Genomic DNA, 23,475 nt, shown 5'->3' with positions numbered 1-23,475 from the left:
TATATGTGGTGCATGGCCTGAATTCTGCTAGTGTTTCCAGTTGGATTATTGTTTTGGGTAGGAGGTTCCACTGTGTTATGTTGCTATATGCTATATTCTAGTATATATAAATATTGATCTCCAGCAGCGTTGCTGCTCTTTCTTGTTGGTTTAGTGACCCAAATCCTTACAGGACCAAAACATTCATTACTAAAACCAGGACAGGGAAAGCCGGAAACAAATATTTATTTTAAGTATTATTAACTCAATTTTAAAGCTTATTTTATGTTGTTATTTCATGTAGGAAATACAAGAACACCATACTAAATGTATAAATAAAATAAAAACGATATGTTTCAAATACTATTTTTACTTGTTATTACGGCTTTTGTAATTTTGCTATTTTACTAAAACCAGGACTGGTGATGTCAGGACCGGTATGTTTGGTATGTTTTGGATTTCTGTTTTAAATCTTAATGCAATGTATATTTTTGATATAGACTTGTGCTAAAATGCATTTTTATTCATGTCATATCAATTCATTAGGGTACGGTTGCATTTAAAAACATGAAAAAAACACATTAAAGCACTTCGCCCTGGTTTTCCGTCTGGTTCTGGTACATATGCCCATTCGGAGCTCTCTGATTTTATCATTATCCGACCATAACCAAACAACAGCGCCGCCGTGCGTTGAATAGCAGAACAATGTCAAACAACCTGTATTTTACCTCTAGGAATGGTGACATCACAGACAGCATGTAACCAATCACTGCGTGTAAAGTATGTTAGCGATCAAAGTACACAGACTATTTATGTAGCAAAAATCATGAATGGTGCACCATTGAACTATTATTATTAATCTTTCTAATTTAAAACTTATAAATTACTTATAACATTGTCATTAAATACTGACTTCCGACTCGCAATCGGTTCCTCGTGGTCACGAACTATCTAGGCTAAACTCAGAGAATTTTATAATGATACGGGGCACGTCATCCACCAACTTATCATTATTTACATCATTCAACGACTGCACTTCAAATGAGCTCTATGCCTACTGCCGACGGGTTCTCGGCCGACGAGTCCCGTGGATGGTTACTATGGTGACCGATGATTTGAAATAGTGCGGACATTAACATTTTTAAATATATAATATGCGGTGTTTAATGCGAAAAAAACATCAAATAGATCAACTTTCAAAAATGAAAGGAATATCAAGTGTTGGTTATTATTAGATTCTATATACATTTTCGTTTCAACAAAATCAGCTGATCTGCGGAAGTCGATCACTTGAAGTGTGTGTGTAGGCTGGAGTTCTGGCTGTTCCTTTTTTATGGTTTTCTGACCGATACTAATATTAAAAAAAAAATCTACAAAAAGCGTTGTAACCTTTTTTATTGTAGTTCATCGTAACGTAAATATATGAATTGAATGGATAACGCGCTCCACAGGATATGTAGATCAGCTACTGCTATGCATTGCCGCAATGTACATGATAGAAAATTCAATTCACATATAAAATCTACATGATGTCCAGATGGTCGGTAAACTGTCTAATTGTAATCCATCATTCGGCAGTGTTCTGCCGAGTACCACAATTTCTGAAAGTAATTAAGACATGTATATCATAATCTTCCTGAAAGAATATCATATTTATCTTTTACTTAAACCAATATGGATACAAGCCCGTATTGGAGGTTAAATTTCTATGGAATATGACTTACACAAACTATGAGCTTGCTGTCAAATCTCTATCCGTCATTTTCAAGGGGTTTTATATGATTGTTGTTGTTTTTATTGGATGAAATACTGTTTAAACTAAATCTTGAAACAAAAGACGTTCGTTACCAGGGAAGTGAAAATTGAATGCAATCTTCAAACTTTTTTATAAGCTGCTTATCTCCCTTAAGCTTCCAGATGTTAGATACAGTGTGGTGTGTGTACGAGTTTGAATCAATGTAATTTGTATATACACGAGTTTAATAGTGAATTTCCATTCAAATGTGGTGAAAATGTAATCAGAAATTCGGAAGAAGTCGTTCGAAATTGTTTACGTCTACAGGCTCACCTTAATACAATAGTCCGTTTTGAAACAACGTCTCTTCTAACGTTATACAGAAACCTGCTTTGAGAGGCATGGATGGTCAATTTAAAAGTGCAATCACTAAATCGTCATAAGCTGGACAAGTACTACACAAAAACTGATGTAATATAAATCCTAATTGAGTGCACCAATGCACTTAATAGGGTGTAATATAAATCCCAATTGAGTGCACCAAAGCACTTAGTAGGGTGTAATATAAATCATAATTGAGTGCACCAAAGCACTTCGTAGGATGTAATATAAATCCTAATTGAGTGCACCAATGCACTTAGTAGGGTGTAATATAAATCCTAATTGAGTGTACCAATGCACTTAGTAGGGTGTAATATAAATCCTAATTGAGTGTACCAAAGCACTTAGTAGGGTGTAATATAAATCATAATTGAGTGTACCAATGCATTTAATAGAGTGTAACCTTAGTCCATTTTATGAGCAACATCGATTTGTTCAATATTACACTCTTCTTGGTGTCACTTTTAGATTTTCTTGGTGTAATAGTATACTTTATTTGGTGACTTATATTTGTTTGTTCTTGGTAACGTTACACTTATTCGTGTTTACTATAACACCACAAATGTTGCCACCTTTTTTGGTGTGATCTAGCTCGGTGTAAACTTAAACCTTTACAGGGGACAACCTTTAATGGTGTAATCTCACTCAGATATGTTTACAGTGCAGTTTCTCTTCATACAAAACAATATATATCGGGAAACACGTTTCTCCGCAGACAAGTAAAGAAATAAATTGGTAAGATTGTTTCTTTTGTCAATATGAACAGATTCTGTCTATAAGATCACCTATGTTCTCCCCACGATAGGTCGTGTCATTACATTAATTGGTTTCTCATAAAATGTTACAGTATGAATTAGAATGTAGTTGTATCATTTTCACCACTTTTACTTTTATATATACACCATCGACACCATGCGCTATTTCATTGTTTTCTGTGATAGATAGGAATTCATTTTGTTTACAGAAACATGAACAAGAAATTGTGAAGGGAATATTTGATATAATTTCGAGTGTAGGTGTCATGTTGTAGAGCCTACTATCAAACACGATATCAAAACAACGAACACATTGGAATTGACGTTATTTTTTTCCAATTTATTTCATGTTCACAAAACAAAATACATAATATATACTATATGTTATAAATAACCTCTTTACTGCCATGTTCCTCCTAACCATATATCAATACATATATTGCACTTCGAGATTCAGAACATATTCCTGATAAAACAAATAAAAAATAAAGTACCGGAAGTACTAACTCGGCCCGAACGTACACGAGGCCCCGGATGTTCACAATCCATCGTTAATTAAAATACGCTTACTAAATCACATTTTCCTTTATATTTCAAAATTATTGTTAATACCTACAGATGTTGGTATTTAAAATTACAATCCGGGAACAATTTACGTCCGATTGTATGACCGTTTTAATACTTCTACAGCGAATATCGGTTTGATAATTCAAATCACCGTTCTATAAAGTAGCCGGAGTTCTCAACTGCAAGGCAGTGTGCGTAATGGAATGAGGAGCAGAGAAACGGACCTCATCGTCATGGAATGTTGATGAATGAACAAAATATGGAATGAATAAAAATAAACCAAGATTTAACTCGTACATGTATAGAAAAAGAACCGCTTTCAAGGAATGGACTAGTATACAGCTTACATTGTAGTGAGATCTTAAAAACGGACCCTTCATGAATGGCGACCCAGCATTTACTAACTAACAGCACGGAATTAGATTAGTCCGTGCTAACAGGGACATGTTTTATATTTGTGGATTTCAATTTCAAAATTATGGAAAAACAATTATTATCAACGTTGGCCCTTATTTTATTGATAAAAAATTACCCAATAAATATCTATATAATTTGTATCTTCAATATCAAGAAAATGGAATGTGTTAGAGAAGGAATAATTAATAATAAATAAGTAACATAGTAATGCACTGAAGGTCATAATAAAACTTTATCGGACATGATAGCACAGACCGGGACAAATGACGTCATGTCGACCGAAAATACACTTCTCGTTTACGGTAAAATCCGCCGACATTCTCGATTTTCCCCTTACCGATCAGCTGCAATTTTTTCGTTACAGGGGAGATAACTCTAATTATCAAAAAATAGTGCGTCAAGTTTTAATAAATAGATGAGAAAATGGACAGGCACCTTGTCTGAGTGAGTATTAGGAATATAAATAAACAAATAGATAACAAAATGAGCAAAATAAAAATAACAAACTAAAAATACACGTAAACTAACAGTTTTAAGTATACGGATGACATAACCCCACAGAGTCATAAGGCAAATATATTTTAAATACAAAATCAGACAAGTCCATGGCTGTATATATAAAGTTGGCTTGTCCGGCAGTGGGTACCGTATTATTACACAAATATCATGACTAGGTCTTGTATGCATTGAGATTCCAATATTAAAATGAGAACAGTACATAAGCTTTCATACCCAAAAATAGTGTATTGTACATACAGGATTTTCCTAGCACTTAGGTGAGAGATTACCTCTGTTCAGAGTTTAGCAGACACTGCCCTAACTAGACGTGACCCATGAACGTTCCTGTAAGGCCCAATAACGTTGTCAACATGTAAATAAATAAGCTTCATGGATAAGACAATACGTTGTAATAAATATATATACATAAGGTGAACTTCCATATAATTGATATCACAACACACACACAGCTGTTTATAAGCCGGGTGTAATCATTTTATAGTAAAAGTACAATTGGATTTTTATATCATTATAATCTTGAAAAGCCTAAAATCAAGATCTACTGTTATCAATAAAAACGAAAATAAAATAGCATATATATCACATAGAAAGTGAAATAATTTAAAAAGACGTTTGTCTAAAAATAATTCAATGTGGCATTGTCTAAGTTCCACTAGAAGTCATAAGTCTGACTCAGCCTCGTCTTAGTTTCACTTAAAGTCGTTAGTCTGACTCAGCCTCGTCTTAGTTCAACTAAAAGTCGTAAGTCTGACTCAGCCTCGTCTTAGGTCCACTAGAAGTCGTTAGGCTGACTCAGCCTTCTCTTAGTTCCACTAGAAGTCGTTAGTCTGACTCAGACTTGTCTTAGCTCCACTAGAAGTCGTTAGTCTGACTCAGACTTGTCTTAGCTCCACTAGAAGTCGTTAGTCTGACTCAGACTTGTCTTAGTTCCACTAGAAGTAGTTAGTCTGACTCAGCCTTGTCTTAGTTCAACTAGAAGTCGTTAGTCTGACTATATCACATAGAAAGTGAAATAATTTAAAAAGACGTTTGTCTAAAAATAATTCAATGTGGCATTGTCTAAGTTCCACTAGAAGTCATAAGTCTGACTCATCCTCGTCTTAGTTCCACTAAAAGTCGTAAGGCTGACTCAGCCTCGTCTTAGTTTCACTTAAAGTCGTTAGTCTGACTCAGCCTCGTCTTTGTTCAACTAAAAGTCGTAAGTCTGACTCAGCCTCGTCTTAGTTTCACTTAAAGTCGTTAGTCTGACTCAGCCTCGTCTTTGTTCAACTAAAAGTCGTAAGTCTGACTCAGCCTTGTCTTTGTTCCACTAGAAGTCGTAATTCTGACTCAGCCTCGTCTTAGTTTCACTTAAAGTCGTTAGTCTGACTCAGCCTCGTCTTAGTTCAACTAAAAGTCGTAAGTCTGACTCAGCCTTGTCTTAGTTCCACTAGAAGTCGTTAGTCTAACTCAGCCTTGTCGTAGTTCCACTAGAAGTCGTAAGTCTGACTCAGCCTTGTCTTAGTTCCACTAGAAGTCGTTAGTCTGACTTGGTGTTCGTATACGTCGACTAGCAGTAGTAAGTCTGACTTATCATGTCTGACACAGTCTAATTCAGTTAGACTAAATAGGTTTAAAGCTAACTAGATCTTCCTCGATCTGGTCGCACTCTGAATTAATCTACCTCGGCTTTGTCTTCATCTGAATATTCTGGCTGAAAGCGACCCACTGCATGTATTGAATATAGCTTGTGGACATTGCTGTTTCTGGGGTGGAAAGCTTTCTCCAAGATACACGTGATACTATAGGTACTATCCGTATCAATCCTAGAATAACTACTACTGTATCTTGTGTCAGATTTACCTCAACAAGTATACCTAAGTACGATAAGTAATCTATCATTCTACAGAAATGTTAAAATTGACATAACGCCTGAGATCAAATCAACATCATGGACAAAAAATTGCACTAATCCACAAAATAAATTAACCAGTCAAAAATTAAACCAATAACATACTTATACACGTCCGTTATAATTGACAATCCAGTATCTCTTCAAAAAGCATGATATAGCATTGTTGTCTCTCAACATTTTTCTTTAAATATACGTCTTTTTTATAGTTTAACTTTCAAACTTATATATACAGCTCGGATAATGAAACTCGCACATACTGCACAAACAATAAGTATATATACAGACGTCATAGACCATATCTCTCAGGACACCTATAGAAACAAATCACAAGAGTTATCTACCCTTGTGCTCTTCATTTACATCATATATAATAGGCAAACTGTATTCTCACTTATACGCGAGATACACATAAATATTCATACCACATTGAGCCAGAAAGAAAACATATTTTACAATGATCCCGCGAATCACAAGCGATTATCCTCATCTCCTCTCTAATGTCATGATATGAATATTGAAGGTACTAGATTCAATTTTTTGTGTGCGATAAAAGTCAACATATTGTTGCGTCTTTTGTTCTTATTTTATGTAAAAATCTCAAATTTCTCTCTACTACTAGCAACTTAAGAAAGACATTATGACCGTAGATAGAAAAATAGAACAAGGAATATTCCACAAGTATTCTTGTAGTTTGTTCAATAAGAATTGAAATGTCTCCAAGGTACCGGGCATTGCCGACATTCTCCGGAAACATCCCAACACTACCATGAGGGAATACTCCTAAATAACATAATCACAATCTGGAGAAAAATAAAGCGAGGTATATGTTTATAAAATAACACTTCAGTAGATCATATTTATATACTCTTCAAAATATCGACGTTACCAAGGCATTCAAGTGTTTTCAAAATTAAAAAAAAAGAATCCTGCTGCAGTTTAAAATAGAGTGATGTTTGTCCGTTAATTCTGCTGCAGAAGCAGCTGCTCCAGCTCGTCTGCTGATCGATAGAGGAAGGCGGCCGACTCCCTGTAGCCGGCTATCAGCTGTTTTATCGTCGCCACTTCACTGGCACTCAGCTGGTTCTTGGAAGCTTGCTTCTTCATACTTAGGTCTGTTGGGCCTGTGAAATACAAAGTTATCAGGTTAACTACAAATTATCGTCCCTGTCTCAAAACACAACATGCACAAATCAAACACGAAAATAAGGTCATTTTTAATCATGTGAAGCTTACTATTTTCCAGAAACACAACTTGGGTGATCGTTTTATTTTATACAGGTGTACACCTTGCATTATCTGAAACATTAACTTAAATACCAATACAATCCCTCTCCATCGTCCTCCTTTTTGACCTAAGCTGCCAGAAGAGGTACCCATGAAACCCCAAATATATCATGAAATCTGCTTTTGAACGTTAAGAAGCATTGGTAACCGAAATGGAAGATAAGACCAATATTATATATAGTATACACAATAAAATGCACAGTTAAGAACTAGCAGGTATAGGGATTTTTTTAAACAGCCCAATCGAACGCCAAAATAGAGATTATAAAAGACAACTTACACGTACCGTTTTGAACCGAGGCTGGTGCTATGGGGCTATGTTGCAAGACTGGTGGATGGTGATGTGCCGGATGTTGATAACCTGGCGGAAATCCGGGACGAAAAATTCCATTTCCGTTTGTAAAAAAAGGTGGGTGGAACTCCGGGGGTGGTCTGAAGGCAGGCGGTGGCTGGTGGCGCATGAAATCATTTGTTGATGGAGGATGACGTTCTATCTGTGAAGCAGGAGGCGCCTGGGGCGAGGCCCTGGATGGGGGCTGGGAGTGAGGGGAGGGCGTGGCCTGCTGCGGGGGCTGAGGCTGAGGCTGGACCACGGCAGGCTGTACAACAGGCTGGGCTGTCGTCGGATTGGTCGTGGTGAGCACGGTTGTCATAGAACCAGCCTGAAACGAGGAAGAAAGCGTTATAGAGGGTACTACTGACAACAGTGACGTCATAGATTAATTATACGCCCTTAATCTATGTCCGCATATATTCTAATAAATATATTGGTACATTTTTATAGATTTGTTATGTGACGGTAACAATTCGTCGTTTGTGCTTTCTTTAGTTTGGGTCTTGACCAAAAGAGCTTCTGATATTATACCGTAGTCCTTATTCGGATTTTTTTTTATATTATACCAGCACATCAGCGATTCAACATAACTGAACACTGAACTAAAGGTCAGACCAACATTGGCAGTGAGCCACATCCGGTAACATTGCGGTCAGAACAACATTGACAGTGAGCCACATCCGGTAACTTTGCGGTCAGAACAACATTGACAGTGAGACACATCCGGTAACGTTGCGGTCAGAACAACATTGACAGTGAGCCAAATTCGGACACGTTGTGGTCAGACAAACATTGACAGTGACCCACATCCGGTAACATTGTGGTAAGATCAACATTGACAAAGTACCACATTCGGTAACGTTGTGGTCAGAATAACATTGACACATAACCACATCCGTTAACAATGTGGTCAGACCCAAATTTACCGTGAGCTACAACCGGTAACGTTGTGGTCAGACCAAAATTGACAGTGAGCCAACTCAGGTAACGTTGTGGTTAGACCAACATTGAAACAGAACCACATCCGGTAACGTTGTGGTCAGACCAAAATTTACCGTGAGCTACTTCCGGTAACGTTGTGGTCAGACCAAAATTGACAGTGAGCCACATCCGGTAACGTTGTGGTTAGACCAACATTGAAACAGAACCACATCCGGTAACGTTGTGTTCAGACCAACATTGACACAGAACCACATCCGTTTACGTAGTGATCAGACCAACAAGAACATTGAACTTAATCAATCTAGTTGTATGACAGTTCTCACCGGAAGTGGCTCCATCCCCATTCTCATTCTTTTGGCGTTTTGACTCTCGTTCTCGCACGCCTGCGCCAGGTAGCTTTCGGCAGTGGCTGATGTCAGATGTGGGGGCGTGGGTCGTATCTGCTGTGGAATACAGAACACGACGTGAGACACATATTTGTACTATGGTGTTTAAAGATATATTTAAGAACATCCAAGCTAGTATGATCTGAATTGGATTCGGTCTGGGTCATCAGACAATATAGAATAGTTGCTCGTTCCATCATAAAGATTTTGATATTGGAGACCTGACATCATAACAAACAAATGAGCTTTACTTTGTTGCTGGAAACTTAGCCTGGTGATCTTGGTTGATTTCTGTAATTAACAATGCCATATACATTTACCCCTTATATCGTGGTGACTGAACAACACAGTGACTATGGTCACATTTACCCCTTATATTGTGGTGACTGAACAACACAGTAACTATGGTAACAGTTACCCCTTATATTGTGGTGACTGAACAACACAGTAACTATGGTAACAGTTACCCCTTATATTGTGGTGACTGAACAACACAGTGACTATGGTAACATTTACCCCTTATATTGTGGTGACTGAACAACACAGTGACTATGGTAACATTTACCCCTTATATTGTGGTGACTGAACAACACAGTGACTATGGTAACATTTACCCCTTATATTGTGGTGACTGAACAACACAGTGACTATGGTAACATTTACCCCTTATATTGTGGTGACTGAACAACACAGTGACTATGGTAACATTTACCCCTTATATTGTGGTGACTGAACAACACAGTGACTATGGTAACATTTACCCCTTATATTGTGGTGACTGAACAACACAGTGACTATGGTAACATTTACCCCTTATATTGTGGTGACTGAACAACACAGTGACTATGGTAACATTTACCCCTTATATTGTGGTGACTGAACAACACAGTGACTATGGTAACATTTACCCCTTATATTGTGGTGACTGAACAACACAGTGACTATGGTAACATTTACCCCTTATATTGTGGTGACTGAACAACACAGTGACTATGGTAACATTTACCCCTTATATTGTGGTGACTGAACAACACAGTGACTATGGTAACATTTACCCCTTATATTGTGGTGACTGAACAACACAGTGACTATGGTAACATTTACCCCTTATATTGTGGTGACTGAACAACACAGTGACTATGGTAACATTTACCCCTTATATTGTGGTGACTGAACAACACAGTGACTATGGTAACATTTACCCCTTATATTGTGGTGACTGAACAACACAGTGACTATGGTAACATTTACCCCTTATATTGTGGTGACTGAACAACACAGTGACTATGGTAACATTTACCCCTTATATTGTGGTGACTGAACAACACAGTGACTATGGTAACATTTACCCCTTATATTGTGGTGACTGAACAACACAGTGACTATGGTAACATTTACCCCTTATATTGTGGTGACTGAACAACACAGTGACTATGGTAACATTTACCCCTTATATTGTGGTGACTGAACAACACAGTGACTATGGTAACATTTACCCCTTATATTGTGGTGACTGAACAACACAGTGACTATGGTAACATTTACCCCTTATATTGTGGTGACAGAACAACACAGTGACTATGGTAACATTTACTTCTTATATTGTGGTGACAGAACAACACAGTGACTATGGTAACATTTACACTCCAACGGTAATTTGACTTTTTTATCAGTTTAATGTAAATATTTAGTACAAACCGGCTCCCATCCGTTTTGTTCCTTAGAGCGCCGCATTCTCCGACACGACTTGAGGTAGGTACGGATTCGCTTTCGGGATCGCATGTGAAATTCCGGGAACTGACGATCACACGCTTCCAAGATTGCCTGCACTTTGTCTTTAGGTTGTTTTGAAATAGGAACCATTCGATCCAAATTTTCGTCTACGAATAATCGCACGAACATCTGAAAATCAAAAGTCGTAGCCATATTTAACCATCGTTCAGCGTTTTGCTTAGAATGAGTTTTTAACAAAAGTCTCCTTAAGTTTAGATGTTCAAGTTTTATTGCAGAGGTCTAACATGTGCTAGAATATAAAACGGTCTTTTAATTAGTTTGATAAATAGCTGCGCTGTATCTACAACTAAAGCAATCTTTGCTCGGTATAACATAAATTATAACAGGACACTGTTTTAAAGCTTGTTCACGTCTCTTAATCAGTGGCGTTTTCATATCAAATTCCAAACATTGTCTTAGCTATGCATGTTCCGGATTCCTTTCAGTCTTAAACTGTAGCTGACAAATGAGCAGCAGATACATATTGACTTCCTTACGTTAAACGATTTTAATCGCTCAGGGTCGTAATTTTTTCCGGCGGAGAGGAGTTTTTCATCATCCTCCATGTCATCATCGTCGTCATCATCTTTACTTCCTTGAAGATCATCGACAGTACCTCCTTCACTCGCCCTTGTTGAGCTCTTGAAAAGACAGATTGTATCAGTATAGTATTAAACAGAGTATCCATGTATTATACACATCAAGTCAGCATTTAAAAGTATTTATAATGCTTACCAATATAATCATTTCACAAAAAAACAATACAAATAATAATAACTAGGTGCATATGAAATACTAACATGGCAGAGCTGTTGGGTAATATATAGTCGCCTACTTCTGGACAAATTCTGGTATTCAAAATGTACAAAGGGCCATTACTCTGCATAAAGGGGAGCACGAGATTTCAGTACGCCACACTTTGCTCCACGAGATTTCATATGCAACACTTTGGTCCACGAGATTTCAGTACGCCACACTTTGCTTCACGAGATTTCAGTACGCCACACTTTGAAATCTCAAGGAGAACCCATAAACAAAATGTGACAATTGAATGCGACAGAGTTTAACAGATGTGCCCAGACAAAGTGACGCACGAACTGGTAGACTGGCGGAAAGCTAACCTATAGTCCCCTCTTGAAGCACATTGTACCGCTGGGGGACTTATAAAGTATTTGCAAAACTGAAATAGATTTACCTCACAACTGTCATCGCTGGCCCGTCTCTTCCTCTCGGGATGCCCCCCAGTAGAAGGGATGGGCGATTTACTGATGATACTCAGGGACAACGCCCTTTCTTCATCCATAGGACTGTCCGCCATGCGCAGTCCTCGTGGCGTAGATAAATTTACTGGAATAAGCCCCTCACCGTTCTCACATGTCGATTCTGTAAAACATAAAGATTACCCATCTTGAATTTAACTAGTCAATGTTCAATATGTCATCCAGACTAAGGTCGTAGTTCATATCAGACTCACTGATTAAACAGACTCGGATCAGTACACTTGTAAATCTTGAAGGGGTGTTCCATGAACTCATACATCTTAAGAACAATAGGTAGAAACATCAAAGGGAGCGTAATTATAGTTTGTACCACCTACCTATGTAATCTTACTATAGTAATACAACAATTTTCTGTTGATGTTTCCTGTCCGTTTGTATCACACTGTGTGATACAACATACTAGCCGGAACTACTTTTTATGGGAATCCCCTTGTCATGGCGAACTGAAAAGTTCCAGGTATTTGCAAAAAATATCAAAGTTTATAAAATCTTTGTATCGATCTCTACCAAATACGGAAGGAAAGGAATGTGATCTAAGAAAGCACTCATTTATTGCGCGGACGTATATTCGACCGCGCAATAAACTCGTGCTTGCATATGTATCATATATGTACTATACTTGCTCGAAAGACATGTGTGATTGTTCTTATAACGTGTCTAATAAGTTATTTTGGCTAGACACATTTTATGTATTGTGATTTTATGAATACTATGTGTTTGACTCGAAAATATTTCACCCTGGTAAATTACTAGCCGCTACCGGCTCGGTTAGAGAGAACTTCTAACGTTTAAGACTACAGTAGCTAAATCAGAGGTCCCGGGTTCGACCCCTAGCGGAGACATTGAAAAAAATAATGACCTCTGTTGCATATATATGTGTTCATTGATACATGTGTGAAGTGACTTTGTGTTGGTGTAGTGATATATGCGAGTAGTAATATTTAAAACTACAAATTGATATACGCTGTGATAAAACATAGTTCGTGTAAACAATACCAGTAAATACCAGTGTTAGGTATTGCTTCAGGTGACACTACATATAAACACCTGTTCGGACTGGACGTCAGATCACGTTTGGCCATCCTCGTGCCGGATCGTTTACAGATCTATAGGAAGCGGATTACAATAAAGGTATGCCATTTGTTGTACGTGTGATTACAATAGAACACCTGCAAACAGGTAGATATGTTACCCAATTACATGAGAATCATTAACACAGGTAAATTATTCTAATTCTGTTTTTACAAAAGCTGTTCATCACTCAATTCACAAAGAAGGAAATTGTTTACAACAATTTGTTTAATCGCTTCAGACTCATTAAATTGATGAAACAGGCAAAATCTTAAAATGGAAAATATTTTGTGGCATTTCAGTTTATAACGACATGAGAAAGCTTCCTCGATTTGATTTATAATCACAATCAAGACTCAATAAATGGTCAAAAGGTAAAAAAGAAAATTAGCCCATAAAAACGGAAAATGTGTTCATTAAAACAATATTGTGACTTCCATCATAACAACTGCCTAATGACGGTCAGGGATATATAACGGTCTGTCTGAGTTATCGTGTAAAAATCTAATGGCACCTCGCAGACCCGACAATCCCATTTCCGATCTCGGCTCCCGATCAAGCTCTCCACCTTTCCATATCCTCGCTCACCGCTAGTTTAATCCCGTGGACTCAGCTACCGCCGAGACAGATACCCGTTACCATGGTAACCAATCCAATTCATTTTCCTACCTGCCACTTAACGCGTTACCTGTAAAAACCAGTACAGTGCTCACCTATCGAAAAATATCGATTTTTCCAGCAAAGAAATCGCCTTCTCCCTTACCTGTCTCAAATTCTTCCATTATAAAACGACAGCTTTAACGCGCTCATGGACGTATGAAAATGTCACTTCCCTTACAAAAAAAATATGGTTTTTGTTCAGCACACACTTCGAATTAAATGACAAATTGTCAAAAAAATCGGACGAACAAATTGAATCTTGGAAAAACTCCCAGCATCGGTGTATGGCACGTCTCCGCCGACTCTCTGTCCTTTGTGACGACCGGTGAATAATGGTTCTTCTCCAACCATCTCATCGATCGTCAACCGAGGTAGTGAAGCAGACGACACGATACCTATGGCTCGTGCTTTTAATTATCCGGTATCAGGTAGGGATTTACCTTATGCTAACTTGGTTCCAGCCAATAATTTACAATCCAAAAAAACCTTGGACCTACTTCTTATTCCGTGACGCGTAACCCACACCCAGCGGTTAACTGTGACAGTCTTCCAGGTACATAACTGGCTTTAAAACCAACTACCAATAAAGAAATCCCATCTCCCTTCCCCCAATTATTGTTTAATCGTTCAAAAGACGATACACTCGGGGTTTGCCTCCAGCTTTTACCTATATTTGCTTCTAATATTACTTTGGAATTGGCCTCATCAGATGCTTATTTCGCAATATTTGTTCTAAAAAGTTTTGATTTGAAAATTCTTACAATAAATTAAAAAAGAAAAGACATTTCGTCGGAATGCGAGTAGCTTTAGAACATCTTAAATGATCGGAAGATATTTTTAATTTCCCAGAAGTGTTCAAGTTGCTTAAATATAGTTTTTTCCTGTATATAATAGCTACTCATTGATATTTTGAACTATAATCAGCTTTAATAATAATGTCGTTCATTAAAACAGACAAAAGAAAATTAATCTTGGACGGAAAGTAGCGAATGTCTCATAATTATCTCCTTAGTCGAAAAAAACGATTGCTTAAACGCCAACAATAGATTGTGTCAGTAGAGTTTATGTAGTTTTGCTTAAGTTAATATATCAAAAACAACTGTTACTAAGCAATATACAGATAACAGCTGTTACTAAGCAATATACAGATAACAACTGTTACTAAGCAATATACAGATAATAACTGTTACTAAGCAATATACAGATAACAACTGTTACTAAGCAATATGTCAATAACAACTATTACTAAGCAATATAACAACTGTTACTAAGCTAGTATGCCGATAACAACTGCCACTTAGCAATTATATAACAATAACAACGGTTAAGTTAAATATACCGATAACAACAATTGTTACTAAGTAATATGTCGATTACAACAGTTATAAAACAATATACCGATAACAACAACTGTTATAAAACAATATACCGATAACACAACTGTTATAAAACAATATACCGATAACAACAACTCTTACTAAGTTACATAACGGTAACTATTACTAAACTTATACATTATCAGGACAGCGACTGTTACCACAGTTAACAATTTACATTGAATATATAGGTTTACATGGATACCTAACCTGTGGATAAGTAAAATATACGAAAAAAGGAGTCAACCTTCAGTATAATTTTCTTTTTTTGGAAATTCTGTTTAATTTCCATCTTCAGGTTAAAATACGCGCAGAAAAACTGTCTTGTTCCCGTAACTTAATCATTAGCTGTACACCGAGTTGAATGTTTCACCATGTTTCGCTCCATGTGCGTGGATTAATTGAGTGAACTCCATATTTAATCAAATATGGCCATGAAAGCCGATTAGCCCGTCGGTCCTGACCTTATCGGGGGCCGTGCAGGTGTCTGACGGTCCAAAATCACCGGGGGACGTCCCTTATCCCCAAACCCCGCGAGGCAGGGCAATCCGCTTTACGTCAACCTGAAGGGGCTTGGAACAGGAGGGAGCTGTATTGATCATACCACCGTCGCACTACACACGAGGATCGCACAAACAAAGCAGGCTGCCAAATTTTCAAAAATATTCTATATAGTACAATGCACCTCCTTCCCTTGTCAATACAGCAAGCCTCCGTAGTCGGTTTCTTTTGCCAAAACTTGTTATTTCTGTGTGTTACACCGTCCCTACAGCAAGTACCACTGTAGAACGAAAAGAACACTGACCAAAAAGTTTGAATTCTGATAAATATGTCTTTGAAGTATGTGCTTATCGTAAATGTCTCGGATTTCCTAAAACAAGACAATTATTAAGTGTTTCTAGAAGAAGACAACTTTGAAGTGGTTATGTACATCACCTTAAATTGTACATACGTTTTGTACATCACACTGAACGTATATCAGGAATTAATCATATCGGTACGAATTGCATTGGCGTAAATACAATGTCAGAGATGGTGTGTACTAACTGCGGTATCAATCATGCATGCGCACACAACCTTTGATCACGAAATACATCAGAACATGTGCATGCAAACAACCGCTTTTGGGCGTAATACCTCGGAGTATTTATGAGCGCGAGAGCAATGCTCTTATTGCAGTTATCCCTATTTTCCTGTTTTATGCCTTTACTGTCCCGCCATTAGGCCGCACGTGGTACACGGGGTCGGCGTGGGGACCCGTCACCTCGCCGCCATGTGTATTCACCTCGAGTACTGTCACCGCGGCCCGAATCTCACCTCGATAGTCCCCAGGTAGGGGTAATAGTGTAATACACACTTACGTTTGAGAGAGCGTAAACCTTTGAGAGGGAATAATTGGCACAGTTTTGGGAGTGCTTATGTAGCGTTGCTGATGGTGTACATATTTGGGGCTCCTATTTGGTTAGCGCGCCATTTACACCTTTATCTAAACATCCCGGTCTGTGAGTAAAATGACATTTAGCGACACGCGGTACCTGATTCTGTTATCAATGTTAAAAAAAGTTGTGGTGCCGTGTGCTGAGTTAGACGTAAGAATCAGTAAATCTGCCGAAGCACGGTAACCAAGTCAAGGTGCGACAAAAGAGATGATAGTCTGGTCGCCATAGCAACAAGTCCCGCAAAGGTGAACATGATTTTAGCTCCAACATAAGTAAGTAAAATATGGGGTTATTAAGGTGTATAATCAATAACTCGGCCGCAGGAACAGGTAAACTCGACCAATTCCCACAGGTACATTTGGTGATTTGTCCTCAGGTAAAAGCCTTTATCTAAAAACGTCGTGCGTGCCAGCATCATCATCAGAGGTGCAAAGGGGATGGCAGTATATGGAGGCTGCAATCAAAGAGCCTTCAGATTTTCCATTACACTTTGAGAACGTCCGTAGCTAGACGGTAATTGCACGACAACCTGAGCTCTAAGAACAGCTCCCCACTCCCGCGCGAGAATCCATATAAGGTCACCTTTTGATCTTAATGCAAGTCTGTGAGGAACGATAATCAAGCAATCCTCTTAAAATATTGGTACTGGCTCCATCTTTTTGAAGCAACACAGAATGGGAAGGAATCACAAGATGCTAGGTTCAATGCATCACGACCACAATAATGGGAATAGCACAGCCATATGTACACAAAACACGGATGTGTACGTACAAAACCGGGACGTCCAAGGCGTTTAATACTGAACATTACTGATCATATCAAACGTTTGGGGTAAACTAAACAGTGAAGTGAGTTTATTATGCGGGTGCTCTTTAATCATATAATTTATTTATAGGACTAATGTCAAATGTAAAATGGCGGCGTAAAGAATTGTTTAATTCACATCTTTATCAGTAATCTGTGTTTCTTCAAAATGTGTAATATTTCTTCTCCTTGTTGCCATCATACTCATCATTCTTTATGTACAAGAGACAAATGACCGCGAACAAAAATTAAATAGGCCGAATTACATCTCCAATGTGAACGCCCTGCAAAACATGGCAATCAACTCGAGTGATACTTTATGTATTCTCAGCGCAAAGTTCGAAATCATTAATTATTTGTTGGTTTTCAGTATCCATAACACATCCGTTAAAGCCTTTCTTCGGCTAAATAAGTTAAGATTTACTGCTAGCGTCCCGAGAGGCACCACGGTGAACATACGGCGCATTGTATAGAGGCCCGTCAACGGCCTAACACCAAATGTAATCGTGTTTTCCAACAGGGGCACAACTTATTGAAATCATATAAATGGCTTTTATGTATCCCCCCCCCCCCGCGTGAATGAGGGGCATTTCAATAACGAAACGGTTAATAAAATATTAACAGGTCCCAGAAAAGATTAAATCCTAGATCATATTTTGGATACAAGCGGAAAAATCGATGAGTGCAGAAAGTTATCACACAGACTTAACACTCATTATAACGAGAATGTAATGTCGACATACATATTTAACAGAGATAACTAAAAGCTAATTTAGCGAGGAGCATTTGCTACCAGCCTAACAGACTCGGAGCAACAACGGAACTCCGATCCGACCGGGAGCCCTGGACATCGGATCCAGTCATGATAGAAGTGTCACGCTACACAAGCTTCGTAGGTACTTGTGCATCATCATGTGCCGATAAATATTCACATATGTCCCTCAGCCACAGCACAGATATACCTGTGGACTGTGGTGTGCACGTATATGTCCAGCTGTTGCATCAACGTACCGGTACTTATTTGGCTTTGTAGTTGGGGGCTAACATGTGTCGCGCAGAACATCCCAGCCCTGTCGGCACTTAGTCTCCCAAAGCCACAGGTAAATCGTATGGGGCTCCTACGGGGTAAGCATTGTACCTATATACCTATACCTACATACCATATATGTTATGGGGCTCCTAGAGGATACCCACGTTTGGTACTGTACAGTTAAGCTTATAGAGTTTTCTACCCCTAATCCAAACTAGATATAATATTCTGCCAGTATATTTATTTGGGTGTCAAATCTAACATTATTACAAATAACACCGGCAAGACAGAGATTCAAACCTCAAACTCCGCTTAAAAAGGTCCTATTATAACCAGATCACCGACGATTGATCCAGTCCAGCCACGTTTCTTATCTAAGATTCTAACCGCAGAAGTTTAATAACCATTAGCCAGGTACAAACTCCAGGTCAATATTGGACATTTATGGTTGCTGCTTCGGGTACCAATGACAGCTCCGAGCACCCGCAATGTACGGTTCCGTGGTTTAAAAGGAATATGTTTCTGATATTGCTATGCTTGTTATATACAAACACATGGCGAACAAGGATTCGGTAACAAGTACTAAATACGGATTCGGTAACAAGTACTAAATACTTATAAAATGACCCTTTCGCTTTCAGGTATCTTTGCTTGGTTTTTGGTACCTGGTAGGTGGCCGATGTACAGGTACTTCGTCGTTTGAGGACCATATATTAATAACTTTTTTTCAATTGAATTACTATCCCGATGACCAGTAAAAATCATTAAAATACATGTATGTGTTTTATGAACAAGGTATCATAACCGCTATACTTGCGGATGCCGTGTATATCGGGTCGTATAACTGTGATGCATCTGCACGTGGGAGTTCTGTGGGGAAGTTTTACTGGGGAAGTACAAATAAGTTCGTTACAATTAGGACTGAGCCACTTATGACAGTCAGTGACCATATACAGGGACCATAAGGACCATTAATAGGGTAGCAGGGACCATATGGACCATTTATAGGGTAATAGGGACAATTATACAGGGTAGCAAGGACCATATGGACCATTTATATGGTAGCAGGGGCCATTATACAGGGTAGCAGGGACCATCATTTAGAGTAACATTGACCAGTATACAGGGAGGTAAACATAATATACTGTCACATGTAAATGAACAAGTATAAAACAAAATCTATCGTCACTAAGACGTACCATACATACATAAACATAAGCGTCTGTCACAGAAGGGGAATTCATACACTGACAAGTAAAAAAATGTGAAAAGGTCAATTACACCAGTTTGATATTAATATGCATTATTATATTAACATATTTTTCACGAATATTTAACAAGTCTCTAAAGTGCCGACCGAAACATCACGCTTGTTTTATGATGAATATACTACACAGCTGGTGATCCGTTCTTATCGGATGGTAATATCAACACCGGCCCATACAGTACAGTAGACCGCCGCGCTCAAAAATGAGGAGAAAATTCTCCCCTGTTGAATACGTGTATGATATCCAAGCGCTGCCTTTCATTTTTGTCATTATTATTATTATAATATTATTTATGTAGATTCAATTCTACTACAGCTGTTTTAACCCAATGCGAGCCACACCGTACACGAAAACAAATAGATATTAGATTTACTGCGATAAAATGGTGTGGTAAGTGTCTTGTCTACTGGCGTGAGTTTGAAACAGAAGGTAATGGGTAATTTGTGCACGAACCGTTCTTTATTGTCCCTAAGATACCGTTAAAGTAGATGTGTATACCACGTTACTCGCTGACGGAGATTTACTTCTCATTCACTTTCATCCTGTCCATTTATTCATAAAATAACCCTACAATAAAGTGTTGATTTGATTTAACTCCTCTTGTTCCTCGTCATAAAAATTGGGCACAAAAGAATAAGATGTTTATTCCCTCTACTAAACAAACATCTACTCCAGACGACAGTGGCTTACAACCTTACGTCATACAGGTCTCTGGAGACATTAAGTGTTTGTAAAACTACCAAGCAACATGATGTATTCCAAAAAAACCAGGCATTGCGTTAGGACTTCCAGTTTTTGTTTCTCTTTTGTTCCCCCCCCCCCCTCTCTCTCTCTCTCTCTCTCTCTGTCTCTCTCTCTTCCCATGAGAACCAATAACGGTTTAACAAAATTAGGGTGGAAAGTTTGCTCAAATCAATATGAGGTTTAATGATTAAATTTTCTGTTCTAAACCTGTGCGATATTCGCAATTGCTTGATCTCATTGGAGTTTCAGATCTGATACTGCTTGGGATTTGTTTTCAACCGATGAAAGCCGTCATTGCCGGCAATCACTGACTGTAGCGGTAGTAAGGCCCCTACACTGCACACCACTTTGAAATCTTAAATCCAGATCGAAATTGAAAGTTAAGGCAACGTTCGCTGAAGACGGAGCTTATGCAAATATCCCCCGGTTGGTTGATAAGGGCCCTCGTGCAGAGAACCTCGTCTCGAGATTCGGTGGCAGTGATTGTCGTGTGGATTTGGCTTGAAGGAAGTTGGACATCCTATCGAGCGCGAGGTCGCGATGGCAGCACGGTGTAATAGCGGACTGAACTTTTTCTTCAATATTTGATAACATATGACAGTTTTGATAGGATGAGACATTTGAACACCACCATATCGTATGCACACGGAAGGTCGATTCGGTCAAACATGTAGGACGCGCGGATGTAATAGCACTCGCCGAGGAATGTACACATTTGCCATCACCGACGGGAGCCCACCCTATTGATTTTCCCCGCTTTATCCAAGTTAGCCATACAGTCATCGGTGTTCCTACATTTGTAGATGGTTTAGGAAATAAATAATGTATGGGGGATTTAGAGAACACTCACGTATGCCGGGGCTGAAGCGCTACAGACGTCCCTTTTCGGTGAATGGATCACGTCGCTACTTGTTGCACTCCCAACGAAAAATCGACCATCCGAAGTTTAGTGGCTGTTTGGAGCTTCCGTCATCCCTCCTCGATGTCTGTGGGGATCTCTATATACTCTTACCAACTGTCTTTATCGATAAGATCACAGGCCATTTATTTCATCAAAAGCCAAGAGTCTGTCTACCAGAGTTGGCAGTTCTTCTCTGCGATCTAACGGGGGGAACCTCTGTGAAGATATTTCCCAGTAAATCAATGACAAACTTACAGGGGGCCGTCACTTATTCTTAACGCAGTATACAAGTAAACTTTAAAAAACCTGCTCTTGCGATGCGATCAAAGTTTTGGATAATAAATGCACTCAGCAGGAAAAACCAAGCATCGATGACGTCATAAAGGATTGGACAGTAACAGCAATTACAATTATGTTATTAATTGTTGTTTCTGACATTTTTTTTTGTAATTAAATACACAAATTATTTGATTCTATAATAAATGGAACAGAAAAAGGAAAGTTATGTTAGTTCATTACGCTGTTTAACAATGGTACATGAAATATGAATAAAAAGTATGTCATTGTGCAATACTGTTTAGATGAGAAGTTTTTTTCCACAGGTGGTTGTCGTCAGCCGGCGCCCGTGGATCGAAGTGTCCCTCACACTGCCCGGGAGCTTTATTAGGCAATGATAACGACGATTACGAGGCTAGCGGGTATTACTCATGTGCTACAATAATCAGAATTTGTCATCAGCGGCACGGGAGCGGGCTCGCCTGGTGCCAGGGGTGATTGATTACCAAGGTCTGGTAATTGCAGAACAGCTCTGTTTTGGGCCATAATAGCGATCTGTTTCATTGAACTTCCTGTGGAACAGCCACAGTATCCAACTAGCGTCTCCTTTCTAGAGTAATGAATAACTTATTATGTGTCTGTTGTCCCCTCTGATCCGAGCAGGCATGTCGTCGTAAGCCTACACGTCAGAGACGCTATTCACTTCCGACCACGCTGTTTCAGGTTCCCCCCTTCAATATTTTGTCGATACTTGGGAAGGTGTTTTTTTGTGTTGTGTGCGTGCGTTTTAGCCACAGCAGGAATCAACAAGTGGTTACGCTGGCAGAGTGCTACTCATCCACATACAGTACTGCGGCTTGATGGTTCCGACAAACTTAGAAATTGATTCCGTCGTGTTCAAACTTAGAATTCAGTTTTTATCGCATGTAAGATCATAAACTTCTTCGTGTCCTATGATTGATCATAATTCTGAAAAAAATCCTTAACAAATGAAAATAAAATGTACCGCGCTTTGCGTGAAATCAATTTATGCCAAACATTTCATTGAGTAACGTCTGACTAATAAATTTAAAGTTCAAAAATGCAAGCTATGTTTAATCACCGTTTGACCTCGGTAGTCAAGTAAAGGTCCTGGTGGGTTAAATATAAACGACTCATTAAGTCAACTGACATGTTTTTTTTAGTTGCTGTTGTTGTTTTTTAACCGAAAGAAGGTTTATCAGAATGGTTGTGATCACTGGTGATGCGACGTTGGTTGTAGCTAATTACGGACGTTGTCTTATTGAGTCCAAATTCAGTTCAGTTCTTTAATTGAACATCTGGAAAATGTGATTTATTAAAGCTATTATAGATTTTTTCATTAATCTCGAAACAAACACATTTTTGACTTTGAAATTTGGCCGATAAAGAAAACCCGTCTAAACAAAGAATAGATTACAAATTAAAAAGACTACACACGTTTTATTTTACATCAGTTGGCACCGATACAACCGTATATCAACCACAGGGACTTACGAATTCGTTATATCAACCACAGGGACCTAGGACATCGTTATATCAACCACAGGGACCTAGGACATTTCGTTATATCAACCACAAGGACCTAGGAATTTGTTATATCAACCACAAGGACCTAGGAATTTGTTATATCAACCACAAG

The 23,475-nt window shown here is 38.5% G+C and overlaps 1 protein-coding gene across 3 annotated transcripts in view; it reads right to left on the bottom strand.

Annotated features, from left to right (window-relative positions):
- Positions 1-5,367: 5,367 nt before the first annotated feature.
- Positions 5,368-23,475, bottom strand: part of LOC110448779 (nucleolar protein 4-like) — a 120,369-nt gene continuing 102,261 nt past the window's right edge. The window contains exons 5-10 of one of the 3 annotated variants that reach the window (XM_021495208.1): positions 12,162-12,349; positions 11,464-11,607; positions 10,892-11,095; positions 9,131-9,250; positions 7,812-8,193; positions 5,368-7,368 (exon numbers count right to left, since the gene is read on the bottom strand). In XM_021495208.1, the coding sequence (XP_021350883.1) occupies positions 7,208-7,368; positions 7,812-8,193; positions 9,131-9,250; positions 10,892-11,095; positions 11,464-11,607; positions 12,162-12,349 (1,199 nt within the window). In that variant the 3' untranslated portion in view covers positions 5,368-7,207. The remainder of the gene's footprint in view (positions 7,369-7,811; positions 8,194-9,130; positions 9,251-10,891; positions 11,096-11,463; positions 11,608-12,161; positions 12,350-23,475) is intronic. The other 2 variants (XM_021495209.1, XM_021495210.1) reach the window with 2 other exon arrangements.

This window comes from Mizuhopecten yessoensis, unplaced genomic scaffold, assembly GCF_002113885.1.
Source record: "Mizuhopecten yessoensis strain PY_sf001 unplaced genomic scaffold, ASM211388v2 scaffold4301_1, whole genome shotgun sequence".
In the NCBI taxonomy this organism is placed as follows: Eukaryota; Metazoa; Mollusca; class Bivalvia; order Pectinida; family Pectinidae; genus Mizuhopecten; species Mizuhopecten yessoensis.
The sequence above is the reverse complement of the archived record's forward strand: the minus strand, read 5'-3'. Positions and strand labels throughout refer to the sequence as shown.